General features: G+C 51.6%; 4 protein-coding genes across 4 annotated transcripts in view; 3 read left to right on the forward strand and 1 right to left on the reverse strand.

Annotated features, from left to right (window-relative positions):
• Positions 1 to 98, forward strand: part of EMWEY_00017810 (hypothetical protein, conserved) — a gene marked incomplete at both ends in the record, with an annotated part of 6210 nt that extends 6112 nt beyond the window's left edge. The window contains one exon of the mRNA XM_013479947.1: positions 1 to 98. This exon is cut by the window's left edge and continues 361 nt beyond it. Within this exon, the coding sequence (XP_013335401.1) occupies positions 1 to 98 (98 nt within the window).
• Positions 99 to 1863: 1765 nt separating this feature from the next.
• EMWEY_00017820 (hypothetical protein, conserved) lies at positions 1864 to 6825 on the forward strand (the record flags this gene model as incomplete). Its single annotated transcript, XM_013479948.1, has 6 exons — positions 1864 to 4878; positions 5152 to 5256; positions 5427 to 5528; positions 5709 to 5854; positions 6056 to 6257; positions 6448 to 6825. 6 exons carry the CDS (start codon positions 1864 to 1866, stop codon positions 6823 to 6825), a joined length of 3948 nt encoding a protein of 1315 aa, XP_013335402.1.
• A 2821-nt stretch (positions 6826 to 9646) lies between these two features.
• EMWEY_00017830 (hypothetical protein, conserved) lies at positions 9647 to 10435 on the reverse strand (the record flags this gene model as incomplete). The annotated part of the gene is made up of 1 exon (XM_013479949.1): positions 9647 to 10435. The coding sequence occupies one exon, from the start codon at positions 10433 to 10435 to the stop codon at positions 9647 to 9649; it is 789 nt and encodes a 262-aa protein (XP_013335403.1).
• Positions 10436 to 11462: 1027 nt separating this feature from the next.
• EMWEY_00017840 (lipoic acid synthase, putative) lies at positions 11463 to 13229 on the forward strand (the record flags this gene model as incomplete). The annotated part of the gene is made up of 4 exons (XM_013479950.1): positions 11463 to 12062; positions 12428 to 12525; positions 12762 to 12881; positions 13094 to 13229. The coding sequence occupies 4 exons, from the start codon at positions 11463 to 11465 to the stop codon at positions 13227 to 13229; spliced, it is 954 nt and encodes a 317-aa protein (XP_013335404.1).
• Positions 13230 to 14522: the final 1293 nt, after the last annotated feature.

Genomic DNA, 14522 nt, shown 5'->3' on the forward strand with positions numbered 1-14522 from the left:
AGGAATTAAAGACACAGATAAAGAAGAGATCCTTTGGTGGATCGCCATTTGCTGCTGCTGATGGTCTTGAAGGTCTACTAGACGAGCTAGATAATTAGCTAGCTAGCTAGCTAGCTAGCTGGATAGCTAGCTAGCTATCTGGATAGCTGGCCGTGTTAGTTAGTTAGTTGGCTAGCTGGTGGTGGTAGAGGAGGAGGAGCTGGGTACCTAGCTAGCTAGCTAAATAGCTAGCTTGCTAGGTAGCTAGCTAGATAGGGAGCTAGCTAGCTAGGTATCTAGCTAGATAGGGAGCTGGCTAGCTGGCTAAAGGACTAGCTAGGTAGCTAAGGAGGTAGCTAGCTGGTCCTCTCTATGCTTTGGTTTGTTCTGCTGCTGCTTTTGCTGCTTTTGCTGCTGCAGCAGCAGGCAGCAACGCAGTCGCTGCTGTCTTTTAATTGTTATTTGTGCCTCTTGCAGCAGCAGCAGCAGCAGCAGCAGCAGCAGCAGCAGCTCCGAATTTGAAGGCAGCAGACCCTCTATAGGCCCTAAACCCTCCGAACTCTAAACCCTCTAAACCCTAAACCCTAAACCCTACTTGTCTACTGCCTCCCCGGGCCTTGTTATCTAGCTAGCTTCCTTATCTACCCAGCAGCTAGCTAGCTAGCTAGCTGTCTCTTTGTTACTAGAGACACTTGCATGCGCAGCAGCACATCTGTGACAATGTCTGTACTCAACAGGCAGCAACTGTAGAAGGCTGCTGCAGCAAGTGCAGCAGGTTGCAGCAGCAGCTGGAGCATGAACAGGTTGTTGCTGCAGCAGCAAGCTGTTGCTCCTGCAGCGGCTGCTGCAGCAGCTGCTGCGGCAGCCGCTGCTGCGAACACTGAGTTGCAGTAACTACACCACACAGCGCCCCATTTGGCGGTCACTGCTGTGTGCTGCAGCAGCAGAAGCAGCAGCAACGACAGAAGCAGCAGTAGAAGCAAGAACAACAGCAGCAGTAGCAGCAGCAGCAGCAAGTGTTGGAGCCGATCCCCAGAAACACACTGGTGTGGCGGTGGGGTCGTCGTTCCTATGGCCAGTGTGCAGCAGCAGCAGTAACAACGACAACAGCTGCAGCAGCAGCAGCAACAGCAGCAGCAGCAGAATCAAGGGTAATTAAGTACTAAATTTAACAATAAATGTAATAGAAAATCTATAATTAATCCAGATGAGTATGTTGGGGCTTTGGTAGGCTGCTGCTGCTGCTGCTGCCGCCGCGGCTGCTGCTCCTGCAGCTGCTCCTGCATGCAGCAACAGCAGCATCCCCCGCTGCTGCTGTTCCCGCCTTTTTTCCTAATGTCCTGCTGCCAGCAGCAAAACAAGTAAAGTTTTTAGTATTGCTGCTGTGGTGGCAGCAGCCATCGTGCTATTGGCTACTCAGCAACCCCCCAACAGCTGCAGCAGCAGCAGCAGCTGCTGCTGCTGCAGCGCATGCGTTCCTCCGTCGTCTGCATGAGTAGCAGCAACAACAGCAGCAGCAGCAGCAGCAATTGCTGCTAACCCTCTAGGGGCCTCCACCTCTCTGTCTCTGCTCATGAGAGCACAAAACAAGCAAAGGGCTGCTGCAGGTTGAGGTGTACATACACCGCAAGTCGTCGTCTGCATGCATGCATGCATGCATGCATGCATAGCAGCAGCAACAGGAGTGGCAGGGTCGGTTCAAGAGCCCCACTATAACGACCCCACTAGATCGGGGAGCAGCTGCGGCAGCAGCAGCTGACGGGGCTGCAGCAGAGACTGCAGCACCCTGCTGCGGCGGCTGCAGCAGCATCGGCAGCAGCCAAAATAGCAGCAGGAGGAGCAGCAGCAGCCGAATCAGCAGCAGCAGCAAAAGAAGCAGCAGAAATGGATGAGGACCTACCACAAAGGACGCTGCGGCAGCAACGCCCCTTGCGCCCTTTTGCTCAGCAGCAACTGCAGCAACCATTGCAGCAGCAGCTGCTGCTAAATCAGCAGCCGCAGCAGCAGCAACAGGAATGGCTACAACGACCTCAGCAGCAGCACATGCAGCTGCAGCAGCAGCAGCAAATGCTGCATGGGCGTACCCCACTAGTGAATCCATTACCTGCAGCAGCAGCAGCTACTGCTTCACCTCACGTAAGTGCAGCAGCAGCAGCAGCAGCGGCAGCAGGAGCAGCAGGCCACAGCTTTTTGCAGCCTCGCCTGCTTAGCAGCAGCAGCAGCAGCAGCTTGGGCTCTGCTCACGGGGTGCTGTCTGCTTCTGCCTTTACGGGGGGCGTCAGGCCTTCCTTGGAGGTGCCATGGATCCGCAGCAGCAGCAGCAGCAGCAGCAGCAGCACTAACCCAGCCTATGCTGCACCGCTGTTTTCTTCTGCTTCAGGGGGTCCTGCTGCTGCAGCAGCAGCAGCAGCAGCGCAGCAGCAGCTGCGCCCCACATCGGGAATTTGCGCAGGGCAGCTGCAGCCGCAGCTGCCTATACACCCCAGGTCCTTCTCGGCTGCAGCAGCACAACGTAGGGGAAGATCGCAACAGCCGCAGCAGCAACTGCTGCAGCAGCAGCAGCAGCACGTCTTGCAGCAGCAGGATGTGCGATGCCCTATGACACGTCTTCTCGCTAGTGCAGCAGCAGCCTCCGATGTTACAGCTGTAGCCCCTTCGCTGCATACGTTGCTGCAGCAGCAGCAGCAGCAACAGCAACAGCAGCAAGGGCTGCACCGTGTGCCGCATCTGCTGCTGCGCAATGAGCCGCCAGCAGCAGGACACAGCGAGACACACCTGTCCGCTACAGCAGCAGCAGCAGCAGCAGCAGCAGACTTCTCACAACGAGTTGTATCGGAGCAGCAGCTGCTGCTGCAGCAAGCAGCAGCATACCGCCGCCGCAGCTGCAGCAGCAGCTGCCGCTCGGCCCCACAGGGTGCTGGTTCTGTGGCTTCTTCTTGCATAGACAGAAGAAGACAGCAGCATGAGCAGCAGCAGCAGCAAATGCAGCAGCAGCAGCAGCACCAGTCAGAGTGGCACCGTCGGCAGCAGGAGCAGCAAATGCAGCAGCAATTGTTCCCTTCCCGTCTAGAAGCACAAGAACAGCAACAGCAGCTGTATCAGCAGCAACAGCAGCAACAGCAGCAACAGCAGCAACAGCAGCAGCAGCAGCAGCAGCAGCAGCAAGGATCAGGGGGTCTCCTTACTCGTGCTTCTGCTGCTGGTCAATCTTTGCTAGGCTTTGGTAGGCAATTAGCGCGGCAGCTGCTGCGGCACACTCCTGTTGCTGCTGCTTCTCGTACTCCCTCTGTATGCTCCCTTAAGCGTTACCTTGAGGTGCAGCAGCCGCCAAGGAGGAAGATGAGCCGCACGGACCCTGCTGCTGCTGCTACAGCAGCAGCTGCTGTTGCTGCTTTTGCACAGCAGCAGCAACAGCAGCAGGAGCAGCAGCAGCAGATATGGCAAGGACTACGAGAAGGAGCGGTCCTAGCACATCCCCCGTGGCAGCAACCTTCTGCTGCAGCAACAGCAGCAGCAGCTCCTGCTGCGGCAGCAGACGTCATGGGTGGTATGTCTCAAGGACACCTAATGCAGCAGCAGCAGCAGCAGCAGCAGCAGGAGTTCCTGCTGCAGCAGCAGCAGCTACGGTGCCGGTACAGTAGGCAGGGCTTCTCTCTTGCTAGGGCTCGTTCGTCGCTGCAGCAACTTGCTGCTGCACTAGCGACGAAGGAGGAGCTGCTGCTGCTGCGGGAGAATTATGCACGCAAGCAGCAGCGCAAGCAGCAGCAGCAGCAACAGCAGCAGCAACAGCAGCAGGGGTCACAAGGGGACACCAGTGGAGCGGACTCTACACAGGAGCAGCAGACGCAGCAGCAGCAGCAGGAGCAGCAGCAGCAGCAGGAGCAGCATTTAACTACCCAGCTTGGTGGCCGCTTTTTATCTATGCATGCGCCACTGCTGCTGCAGCAGGACGCAGCGGTTGCTGCTGCTGTTGCAGCAGCAAATCAACTGTTACTGCTGCAGGACTCCTGCCCTATGGATGAGCAGCAGCACCACCAGCAGCAACAGCAGCGGCTGCAGCAGCAGCTGATGCAGCGGGAATACGGGGGTGAGCTGCTACTGCTGCTGCAGCAAGTGGAGGAGCAGCAAGAGGCTGTAGATAGCGCGGTGCGGGTGCTGCTGCAGCAGGCTAACGCTACAGCAGCAGCAGCAGCAGCTACGGAAGCAGCAGCAGCAGCAGCACCACATGATTCTGCTACTGCCAATGAACAGCAGCAGCAGCAACAGCAGCAGCAGCAGCAGCAGAGGGAGACAGTAGGATCAGAGCAACGCCGTTTGAGCGCATGCAGCAGCCCCAGTACGCGCAGCACTGGCGGCAGCAGCAGCATAGGCAGCAGTGACAAGACCAGCAGCAACAGCAGCAGCAGCAGCAGCAACATTAGCAGCACCAGCGCCAAGGTGGATAGCCAAGGCGAGTCTTGCGGTGATGCAGCAGCAGCAGCAGAAGCAGCAGCAGCAGCTGCTGCAACTGGTGCAGCAGCAAAGGATGGCGATCCAGTGGATTCCCCGTCGGATGCAACCGAAGCTGCAGCAGCAGCAACAGCAGCACGAGCAGCAGCAGCAACAGCAGCCGCAGCAGCAAATGAGGTAGCAGCAACAGGCCGAAGTATTTGTTGGCAAGACCTCTTAGGCTTCCCTGAGGAAGCTGTTGCTGCTCTTGTCCCTTCTGCTGCTACTGACGCAGCAGCAGCAGGAGGAGGAGGAGGAGGACAGACGACGGTCCCAAGAGCAGCAGCAGCAACAGCAGCAGCAGCAGCAGCAGCAGCAGCAGAGGCACCTGATTTGTATGGCCTTCGTATGTATCCTGAGCTGCTGCATGCGATGCTCTCCTTGCTGCCTGGAGAGTCGCCAACGCCTGGTGTAAGTCTACACAACGCTGCTGCTGCTGCTGCTGCTGCTGCTGCTGTAGCAGCAGCAGCAGCAGCAACTTGTGCTGTTGCTGTTGGTGCTGCTGCTGGAGTACGGGTGTTGTACTTAAGGCCTGTTGGGTGTGCAGCAACAGCAGATGGGGAGCAGCAGCTGCTGCTCTATCAGTGGTTTCTTGGTTTGCTGCTGCTGCTGCTGCATGCGCTGCTGCTGTTGCTGTTGCTGCTTCTGATGCTGTTCCTGCTGCTGCTGCTGCTTGTGCTGCAGGCTGTGAACTCTCTTATTGCAACGTTTAATGCCCTCGAGCTGCAGACATCTGCTGCAGCAGCAACAGCAGCAACAGCAGCAACAGCAGCTGCTGCACCTCAAAGAGTAGGCTCCCGTGGATTCTGCTGCTGTGCCTTCTGCTGCTGCTGCTGCTGCTGTTCTTTTTGCTGTTGTTCCAACTGTCCCTGCCTCTGCTGCTGCTGCTGTTCCTCCTGTTCCTAATGCTGCTGTTGCTGTTGCTGTTGCTGTTGCTGCTGCTGCTGCTGCTGCTGCAGGGGTCAATTGTCTACTGCTTAGAGGCGCTGCAGATGAATGCTGCTGAGCTGCAGCGGCTGTGCAGCAGCCAAGGAGATTTGCTGCTGAAGGCTAGAGACCTCGTACGACCCAAACCCTAAACCCTAAACCCTAAACCCTAAACCCTAATAAGCTAGCAAATCCTAGGGACTGCAAAGTTTTATCCAATATATAATAGACGCTAACTCAGGCGTAAAATTCTTTTGCTGCTGCTGCTTCTGCTGCTGCTGCTGCTGCTTCTGCTGCTGCTGCTGCTGCTGCAGGAGACGCATTTCCAGAGGCTTATTAACCGGATGCAAAAGAGGCAACAGCAGCAGCAACAGCAGCAAATGCAGCAACAGCAGCAACAACAGCAGCTGCAGCAGCAGGAAGCAACGCTGCTTGCCCCGGTCTATGGAGAGGGAGTAGCGTAAGCAGAAACCCTAAACCCTAAACCCTAGACAAACCCTCGAGGGTTTGTTTGATTTACTCAAACCCTAAACCCTAATCCCTCAAACCCTAAACCCTAGGAACCCTAAACCCTAGGGTCCTAAACCCTAAACCCTAGACCTCAAACCCTAAACCCTACTAATACAATTGGTCAGAGTTGCTGCTGCTGCTGTGCTTGCAGCTTCCTCATTGTCTTCTCTCTTACCCAGCAGCTTAACAGCAGCAGCAGCAGCAGCGAAGGGCAGCCGATAATACGGTGTACATACACCGTGGTAGATTGTCTAGGAGCCTTCATGCAGCGGCAGCAGCAGCAGCAGCAGCAGCAGCTGGCGGATACTCTTGCCTTGCTGCTAAGATCGAGAAGGGGCCTTGCTTCTTTAGGGGTAGGCTGCTGCTGCTGTTGCTGCTGCTGTTGCTGCTGCTGTGTCCTCTACTATTACTACTGCTACCGCGGGAGTATGCTGTTCTCCGCTGCGCCACAGTTGCTGTTGCTGCTGTTTGCTGCTGCTGCTTGCTGCTGTTGCTGGGCTTCGCTCTATGGGGCTGCTGCTGCTGTTGTTGCTGCTGCTGCAGTCCATCGAAGCGAGCAACCAGTGGGAGCTGCAGCTGCGGATGACGGTGCTGCTGCCGCTGCCTAGTGCTGAAGATGCTGCTGCTGAGCAGCAGCAGCAGCAGGAAGAGCAGCAACAGCAGCAAGAGCTGCAGCAGCAACAGCAGCAAGAGCAGCAACAAAGCGAATCTTCTGCTGCTCCTGCTGAGGATTCCGATGCTCCTGCAGCAGCAGCAGCAGCATGCAGCAGGGAGCTGCAGCGCCTAGCAGAGGAAGGGAAGAGGAGACTGCAGCAGCTGCAGCGGCTGCAGCGGCAGCAGGAGCAGCAGCAGCAGCAGCAATTTACGGGGGATGGGATCGGCATCGTTCTGCTGTTTACTATTGAGGGATTCTTCACGTAAACCACAACACTGCTGCTGCTGCTGCTGCTGCTGCTGTTGCTGTTGCTGTTGTTGTTGCTGCTGCTGCAGTGTTACCTGCTGTTGCTGCTGCTGTCTTGCTGTTGTTGTTGCTGCTGCTGGATTACCTGTTGCTGTTTTTTCTGTGTACTCTGCTGCTGTTACTATTTCTGTGCCTCTACTACTACAACTGCAACAACCCCTTCTGCTGCTGCTGCTGCTAATGTTGCTGCTGCTGCTGCTGCTGCTGCTGTGCTGCAGGGGGCATAGTGCACGGGAGCTTCCTGCTGGTGGTTTGTATGGTTTACGTTTGTTATATTTGAATTTGCTGCTTGAGGTGTACATACACCGCAGCACGCCGCAGCAGCAGCTGCTGCTGCATGCGTTAGCAGCAGCGAGTTCGCGGCTGAGCGCAGCAGCAGCAGCAGCAGAAAGAAGACGATGGAGAGGGATGCAACAACAATTGCAGCAGCAGCAACAACAGCAGCAGCAGCAACTCTTGCTGCAGTCCCTCTCTGGTGTATGTACACCCCGCAGCTACAGCGCATACTCCCCCTCTGCAGCAATATCCCGCCGCAGCAGCTTTAGCTGTGCTGCTGCTGCTGCTGCTGCTGGTATACCCAGAGCTGTTGTCTAGCAGCAGCAGCAGCAGCAGCAGCAACAGCAACAGCAGCAGCAAGAACAGCAGCAACAGCAGCAGCAGACGCCCTAGGGCTCTGTGTAACTGGGCCTCTTGAGGGGTTGCTGCATTTACAACAATTCAACATATGAGGGTTTAGGGTTTAGGGTTTATAAGGCGATACATATTAAATATTAGGGTTTAGGGTTTAGGGTTTATAATGCCATAGATACATATTAGGGTTTAGGGTTTATCATAGATAGATGTCTATCAAGGGTTTATTACTAGTACTAGGAGTTAGGGTTTAGGGCTTATATGGCGTCTGTCTAGGGTTTACGCATATTAGGGTTTAGGGTTTATATGGTGTCTCTAGGGTTTAGGCATATTAGGGTTTAGGGTTTAGGGTTTACGAGACGACAGAGAGATGCCTATCTAGGGTTTAGAAATATTAGGGTTTAGGGAGCTTGTTGCTGCCTCGTTCCTGCTGCTCTTTTTAGCAGCAGCAGCAGCAACAACCAAATCAGCACTGCAGCAGCAGCAGCAGCAGCAGCAGCAAATAAAACACCACTACAGCACTGCAGCAGCAGCTTTTGCTGCTGCTGCCTACAGTAATCTCACAATACTGCGTGGGGCCTCTAACTTGCTGCCAATCCACTCTGCAGCAGCAGCAGCAGCAGCTGCAGCAGCAGCAGCAGATGCTGCTGCATTTCTGCAGAGTGGTGGCTGCTGTACATCTGCTGCTCTTGCTGCAGCAGCAACAGCAGCAACTTATTCGTGTTGCCGTCTTGGGGCAGAAGGGCCAGACACTACTGCAGCACATCTAGCTACTGCTGCATCTGCTGCTGCATCTACTGCTGCATCGCATGCATCTTCTGCTGCTGCTGCTGCATCTTCTGCTGCTGCAGCAGCAGCAGCAGCAGATGTATATCTAAGTATATCCTTCAGCAAGTAGTTTCCCCTCAATACTAAGGAAGCAAATAATTGCTGCCGCATCTGCTGCTGCATTTTCTACTGCCACATCTGCTGCTGCTGCTGCTGCTGCTACTCCTGCTGCTGCTGTTGCTGCTGCTGCTGGTGCAGCAGCAGCAGCAGCTGCTGCAGCAGTCCCAACTACCATAAAAAAATATCCTTCTTATGGTAGTCTCCCTCCATGAATAAGAAAGCAAATAACTGCGACTACATCTACTTGAACATTTGCTGCTACATTTGCTGCTGCTGCTGCTGCTGCTGCAGCAGCAGCAGCAGCAGATCTAAGTATCGTCAAGGTATCCTTCTTTTGGCAGTTTTCCTCCATTAGCGCAAATAAATATATGCTGCATTTGCTGCTGCATTTGCTGCTGCTGCTGCTGCTGCATTTGCTGCTGCAGGAACAGCAGCAGCAGCAGATAAATTAGCTTCCCTCCCTTAGTAAGGAAGTAAATAAAAAGTGCCGCATCTTCTGCTGCATCTACTAAGCTTAAATATCTCCTATTACTGCAGCATCTGCTGCTTCTGCTGCTGTTGCTGCTGCTGTTGCTGCAGCAGCAGCAGCAGCAAATTAAGTATCATCAATGTATCCTTCTTTGCCTCCATTAGTAAGGAAGTAAATAAATACCGCTGCACCTCCTGCAGCACCACCTATACTTAAACATCTACATCTGCTGCTGCTGCTGCACTTGCTGCTGCTGCTGCTGCAGCAGCAGCAGCAGCAGCAGCATATGTATCATCAAAGTATCCCTCCTCAGGTAATTTCCCTCCATTAGTAAGGAAGTACATAAATAGTGCTGCACCTCCTGCAGTATCTCCTATACTTAAACTGCTGCTGCAGCAGCAGCAGCAGCAGATACTGCAGCATCTGCTGCAGCAGCATCTGTTGCTGCTGCTGCACGTATGTATCGCCAAGTATCCCTCCTCTGTTAGTTTCCCTCCATTAGTAAATAAGTAAATAAAAGTCTTAAATCTCCTGCTGCACCTGCCCCACTTAAACATTTGTTACTGCTGCTGCACTTGCTGCAGCAGCAGCAGCAGCAGCAGCAGCAGCAGCTAATGCTGCTGCACTTGCTGCTGCTTATGTATCATCAAACTAACCCTCCTCTGGTAGTTTCCCTCCATTAGTAAGGAAGTAAATAAATACTGCTGAACCTCTTGCAGCATATCTTATACTGCTGCTGCTGCTGCAGCATCTGCTGCATCTGCTGCTGCTGCTGCTGCTGCTGCTGCTGCAGCTTATGTATCATCAAAGTATCCTTCCTCTGGTAGTTTTCCTCCATTAGTAAGGAAATAAATAATAATTTTAATTATTTGTTTAATTTTATTAGGTGTATAGACAACTGCATCCCTCTCTGCTATATCCATATAAGAAGAAAATTTTGCTGCTACTTGCTGCTGCTGCTGCTGCAGTGCAACATTATCTCTATGTAGTTGCTGCCTCTTCTTCTCTCTTCTTAATTGCTGCACTTGTTTATCTGTTATTGCTGTACCTTTTTCTTTTAGCTTTAGTGCTGCTGCTGCTGGTAGGCGTAAGCTGTGCGGCTCCCATGTCTTGCTGCTGCTGCTGCTGCTGTTGTTGCTGTTGCTGTTGTTGTTGTTGTTGCTGCTGCTGCTCCGGCTGTTGCTTCTGCTGCTGCTTCTGCTGCTGCTGCTGCTGCTACTGCTGCTGCTGCTGTCTATTTGGGGACGTAATGGTAAACCCTCTTGGGTTGAATTGGCACTGCTTATCCGGCTAGTAGGAAGAGAAGATGCTGCTGCTGCTGCTGCTCCTGTTGCTGCTGCTGCTCCTGTTGCTGTTGGGGGAGGAGAACGCAGACGGCTTGATGCTAGGGATGCTTGTGCTGCTGCTGCTGCTGCTGTTGGTGTTGCTGCTGCCCAATCTTCTCCTATAAAAGGGATGTCTCCTTCATGATCCTCTTCCTCCTCCTCTCCTTCTGCTGCTGCTGCAGGTTGCTGCTGCAGCAAATGCAGCAACAGCAGCAGCACCAAGCCCAACAGCAACCAACGACGAGGCACTGGGAGCATTTTGCTGCTCTTCCAGCTCCTGTTGCTGCTGTTGTCGTGCTGCTGCACGTGCTGCAGCAGTTGCTGCTCCTGCTGCAGCTGCTGCTCCTGCTGCAGCAGGTGTCGATCCTGCTGTTGTTGTTGCTGCTGCTCTTGCTGCTGCCGATTGTGCTGCTGCTGTAGTCTTGCTCCGCCTAGAAGTCGCAACTTGTGTTGTGTTGCTGTTGCTGCTGCGAGCGGCCTGCTGCAGTTGCTGCTGCTGCAGTTGACCTGCTGCAGCAGCTGCTGCTGCAAGAGCTAGAGTTAGCCCAAGAGGGCAACGGATTCCATACAAAAAGAGCGAGAATATTCTTGTGCTGCTGCTGCAGCTGCTGCTGCAGCTGCTGCTGCTGTTGCTGCTGCCGCTCCTGCTGCTCCTGCTGCTGCTGTTGCTGCTGCTGCGCCCACGATAATATACGAGGTGGGTATACACCCCACGAGGCCCCGTAAACAAGATTGTCTGTTTTATGTCTTTGTTTATTATAATAAAAATAATTTAATGCAATAAAGAAGAAAGAACAGCAGCAGCAGCAGCAGCAGCAGCAAGAGAGCCTGCATCGCCGGCACACGCTGCAGCACAACAGCCGTCGAGTGAGTGACCGACCGATCCTAGCTGCTGCAGCTGCAGCTGCCGGTGCTGCTGCAGCTGGTGCTGCTGCTGCTGCTGCTGCTACGCCTGCTGCTGCTGCTGCTGCCGCTTCCTCCTCTATTCAATTATATTTGTTAAAGAAGAAGAAAAAGAAGATATTGAGGTGTATGGGGATGTATAGACACCTCAACACCGCGGTGTCTTCGCCAGCTGCAGCAGCAGCAGCAGCAGCAGCAGCAGCGGGGTCGTTCTACTAGAATGGTCGCTGCCCACCTGTCTCCTCGCTGCAGTAGCAGCAACAGCAGCAGCAGCAACACTAGATACGGCAGCAATGGGTCATACTATCTCAGGTGTATAGGCACCTCCTGCTGCAGCACACACACATCTTGTCTCGCTGCAGCAACACACGGTGGAAGACACATGCAGCGGGGGGCCCCTCACTTGCTGCTGCTGCTGCTGCTGCTGCTGCTGCAGCTGCTGCACTCCTACGTGGATGCTACATCACTGCAGCAGATCTCTCCTCCTTCTGTGTGGGGCCCCTCTTCCCAGGTGGTGCCCACAAAGCCTGCAGCAGCAGCAGCAACCACAGCAGCAGCGGATGCAGCAGCAGCAGCAGACGCAGCAGCAACAGCAGCAGGTGGACCACGGCAGCAGCAGGTTGCTGCATTCGTCACTTCCCCACCATCGTTGCTGAGGAGCACCAGTGGGGTTGAGCAACGTATTGGTCAGCAGCAAGACACAGCAGCAGCAGCAGCAGCAGCAGCAGCAAGAACAGCAGCAACAAGAGCAACTCGTCTGTTTGGCAATTGCTGCTTCTCCGGTGGAGACATAAGTTCTCTAAGCAGCAGCAGCAGCAGCAGCAACAGCAGCAACAGCAGCAGCAGCAGCAGCATGACAGATGAGGACTTGTTGAAACTATCAGAAGAATCAGGAGAATCAGCAGGATTACTTGCTGCTGCTGCTGCAGCAGCAGCAGCAGAAGCAGCAGCAGGAGGTAAAGATACACCGCAAATACCTCGTGTAGGACCATCAACAGCAGGAAAAAGACCTAATTGGTTTCATGTCCCTGCACCTAAAGGAGAAAATTCTAATTTTGCTAAATTAACCAAACAAATACGTGGATTAAATCTACATACCGTAAACCCTAAACCCTAAACCCTAAACCCTAAACCCTAAACCCTAAACCCTAATTTTTAAACTCTAAATAATAGAGAGAGAGAGAGATAAATAGAGAGGGGGATATTTTATTCAGAGGAATGCAGAGGAGGAGAGAGAGAGCTGGGTAGGGGAACAAACCCTTTTGGTGAATGCTATGCTTGTAATACAGGGAATTAGGGTTTAGGGTTTAGGGTTTGTAGGGTTTAGGGTTTAGGGTTTGTATTTAGGTATGTGAAGAAGCAAAATGTCCTAATATTGGAGAATGTTGGGAAGGAGGAACAGCGACGTTAATGTTATTAGGGGATACGTGTACTAGAGGCTGCCGGTACACTCCAAACCCTAAACCCTAAACCCTAAACCCTAATCACGATGTGTTTCAACAGCGCACTCCCTTTTCCTTTAGCAGAAGAACTCAGCGGTGGTTGTTTAGGGTTTAGGGTTTATTTGGAGTTGGTGTGTGTGGGCTGTGTAGTCCTCGCTCTTGGAATTCTAGGGTTTAGGGTTTCTCCAGGGTTTAGGGTTTAGGGTTTAGGGTTTGTAGGGTTTAGGGTTTGTAATCAGATTTTGTGCTATAAAGACTTCCTCTAAACCCCCACCGCCAGACCCTTTGGAGCCACAGAAGGTTGCTGATGCTGTTGCTCAATGGGATATAGATTATGTTGTACTTACTAGTGTAGACAGGTAAACCCTAAACCCTAAACCCTAAACCCTAAACCCTAGGTTTCAACAACAGAGAGACACATAGACTCACTACTTTTTTTGGATAGGCGTACAGTAAACCCTCTCAATCTCTCACATTTCCCCTTCTCCCTCATCCTTCGTTCCAGGCGTAAGCCGCTTCTAGGGTTTAGGGTTTAGGGTTTAGGGTTTAGGGTTTAGGGTTTGGTGTTTAGGGACGATTTACCTGATGGTGGCGCTGCTCATTTTGCTAAGACAGTCCAATTAATAAAAGAAAAAAAGCCTAATATATTAATTGAGTGTCTTGTTCCTGACTTCCAAGAAATGGAATCCGTAAACCCTAAACCCTAAACCCTAAACCCTAAACCCTAATTCATAGAGTGTATGATGATGGTTGCATGACTTTGTAACAGTTATTGCGCGTTGTTGTTTGTTGTGTTGTACGCGTTTACTGTTTAGGGTTTAGGGTTTAGGGTTTAGTGTTTAACATCTAATATATAGCACTAAGTGTGTTTATTTATTATAGGGTTTATATATGCATAATATTAGGGTTTAGGGTTTATTATATTGTGCATATATTGTTTATGTATATTAGGGTTTATTGTTATTAGTGTTTATTATGTATTGTTTTTCCTTCCTTCCTTCCTCATCTAAATATCCCCATATTATCCATAAAAAAAAAAATGAAAAATTTTTAGGGTTTAGGGTTTAGGGTTTAGGGTTTAGGGTTTAGGGTTTAGGGTTTGTGTGTGTATATATATATAGGCAATATCTATGGTTGTGAATAGCGGATTGAATGTATTTGCACATAACGTAGAGACAGTTCGTAGATTATCTCCTTTTGTTAGGGATAAGAGGGCAAGTTATGATAGATCAATAAGGGTATTAAGGAGAGCAAAAGAGATAAAAAAAGGGTTTAGGGTTTATACAAAGACCTCTCTTATGCTAGGGTTAGGGGAAACAAATAAAGAAATTATTAACACTCTTAGGGAAATAAAAAAAGAAGGAAATGTTGATTTTATTACATTAGGTCAATACCTTAAACCCTCAGCAAATAATCTAGGGGTTATTCAATATATAAACCCTAATTTATTTAATATATATAAACAAATTGCTATACAATTAGGGTTTAGGGTTTGTGCATCTGGACCTCTTATTCGTAGTAGTTATAAGGCAAGGGATTTCTTCCTTTCTCTTAACGAACAAGAACCACAAACACTAAACCCTAATCAACAAACAAACCCTAATCAACAAACAAACCCTAATCAACAAGTAAACCCTAAACCCTAAACCCTAAACCCTAGGATGGTTTTGGGGTCGTCTTATAAGGCGAGGGATTTCTTCCTTTCTCTTAAGGAAGAAGAAGAAGGAGGAGGAGGAGGAGGAGGAGGAGGAGGAGGAAACCCTAAACCCTAAACCCTTATTGAGGACCTCTTATACTTAAGGAAGAAGGAGGAGGAGGAGGAGGAGGAGGAAACCCTAAACCCTAAACCCTTATTGAGGACCTCTTATACTCTTATACGTTATAAGGCAAAGGATTTCTTCCGCTCTCTTAAAGATGATAAACCCTAAACCCTAAACCCTAAACCCTAGGGACTTATTCCGCCTCAATATATAAAGTATATATATATATATATATATATA

The sequence above is a fragment of the Eimeria maxima genome, genomic scaffold (genome assembly GCF_000499605.1).
Source record: "Eimeria maxima Weybridge genomic scaffold, Emw_scaff149, whole genome shotgun sequence".
In the NCBI taxonomy this organism is placed as follows: domain Eukaryota; phylum Apicomplexa; class Conoidasida; order Eucoccidiorida; family Eimeriidae; genus Eimeria; species Eimeria maxima.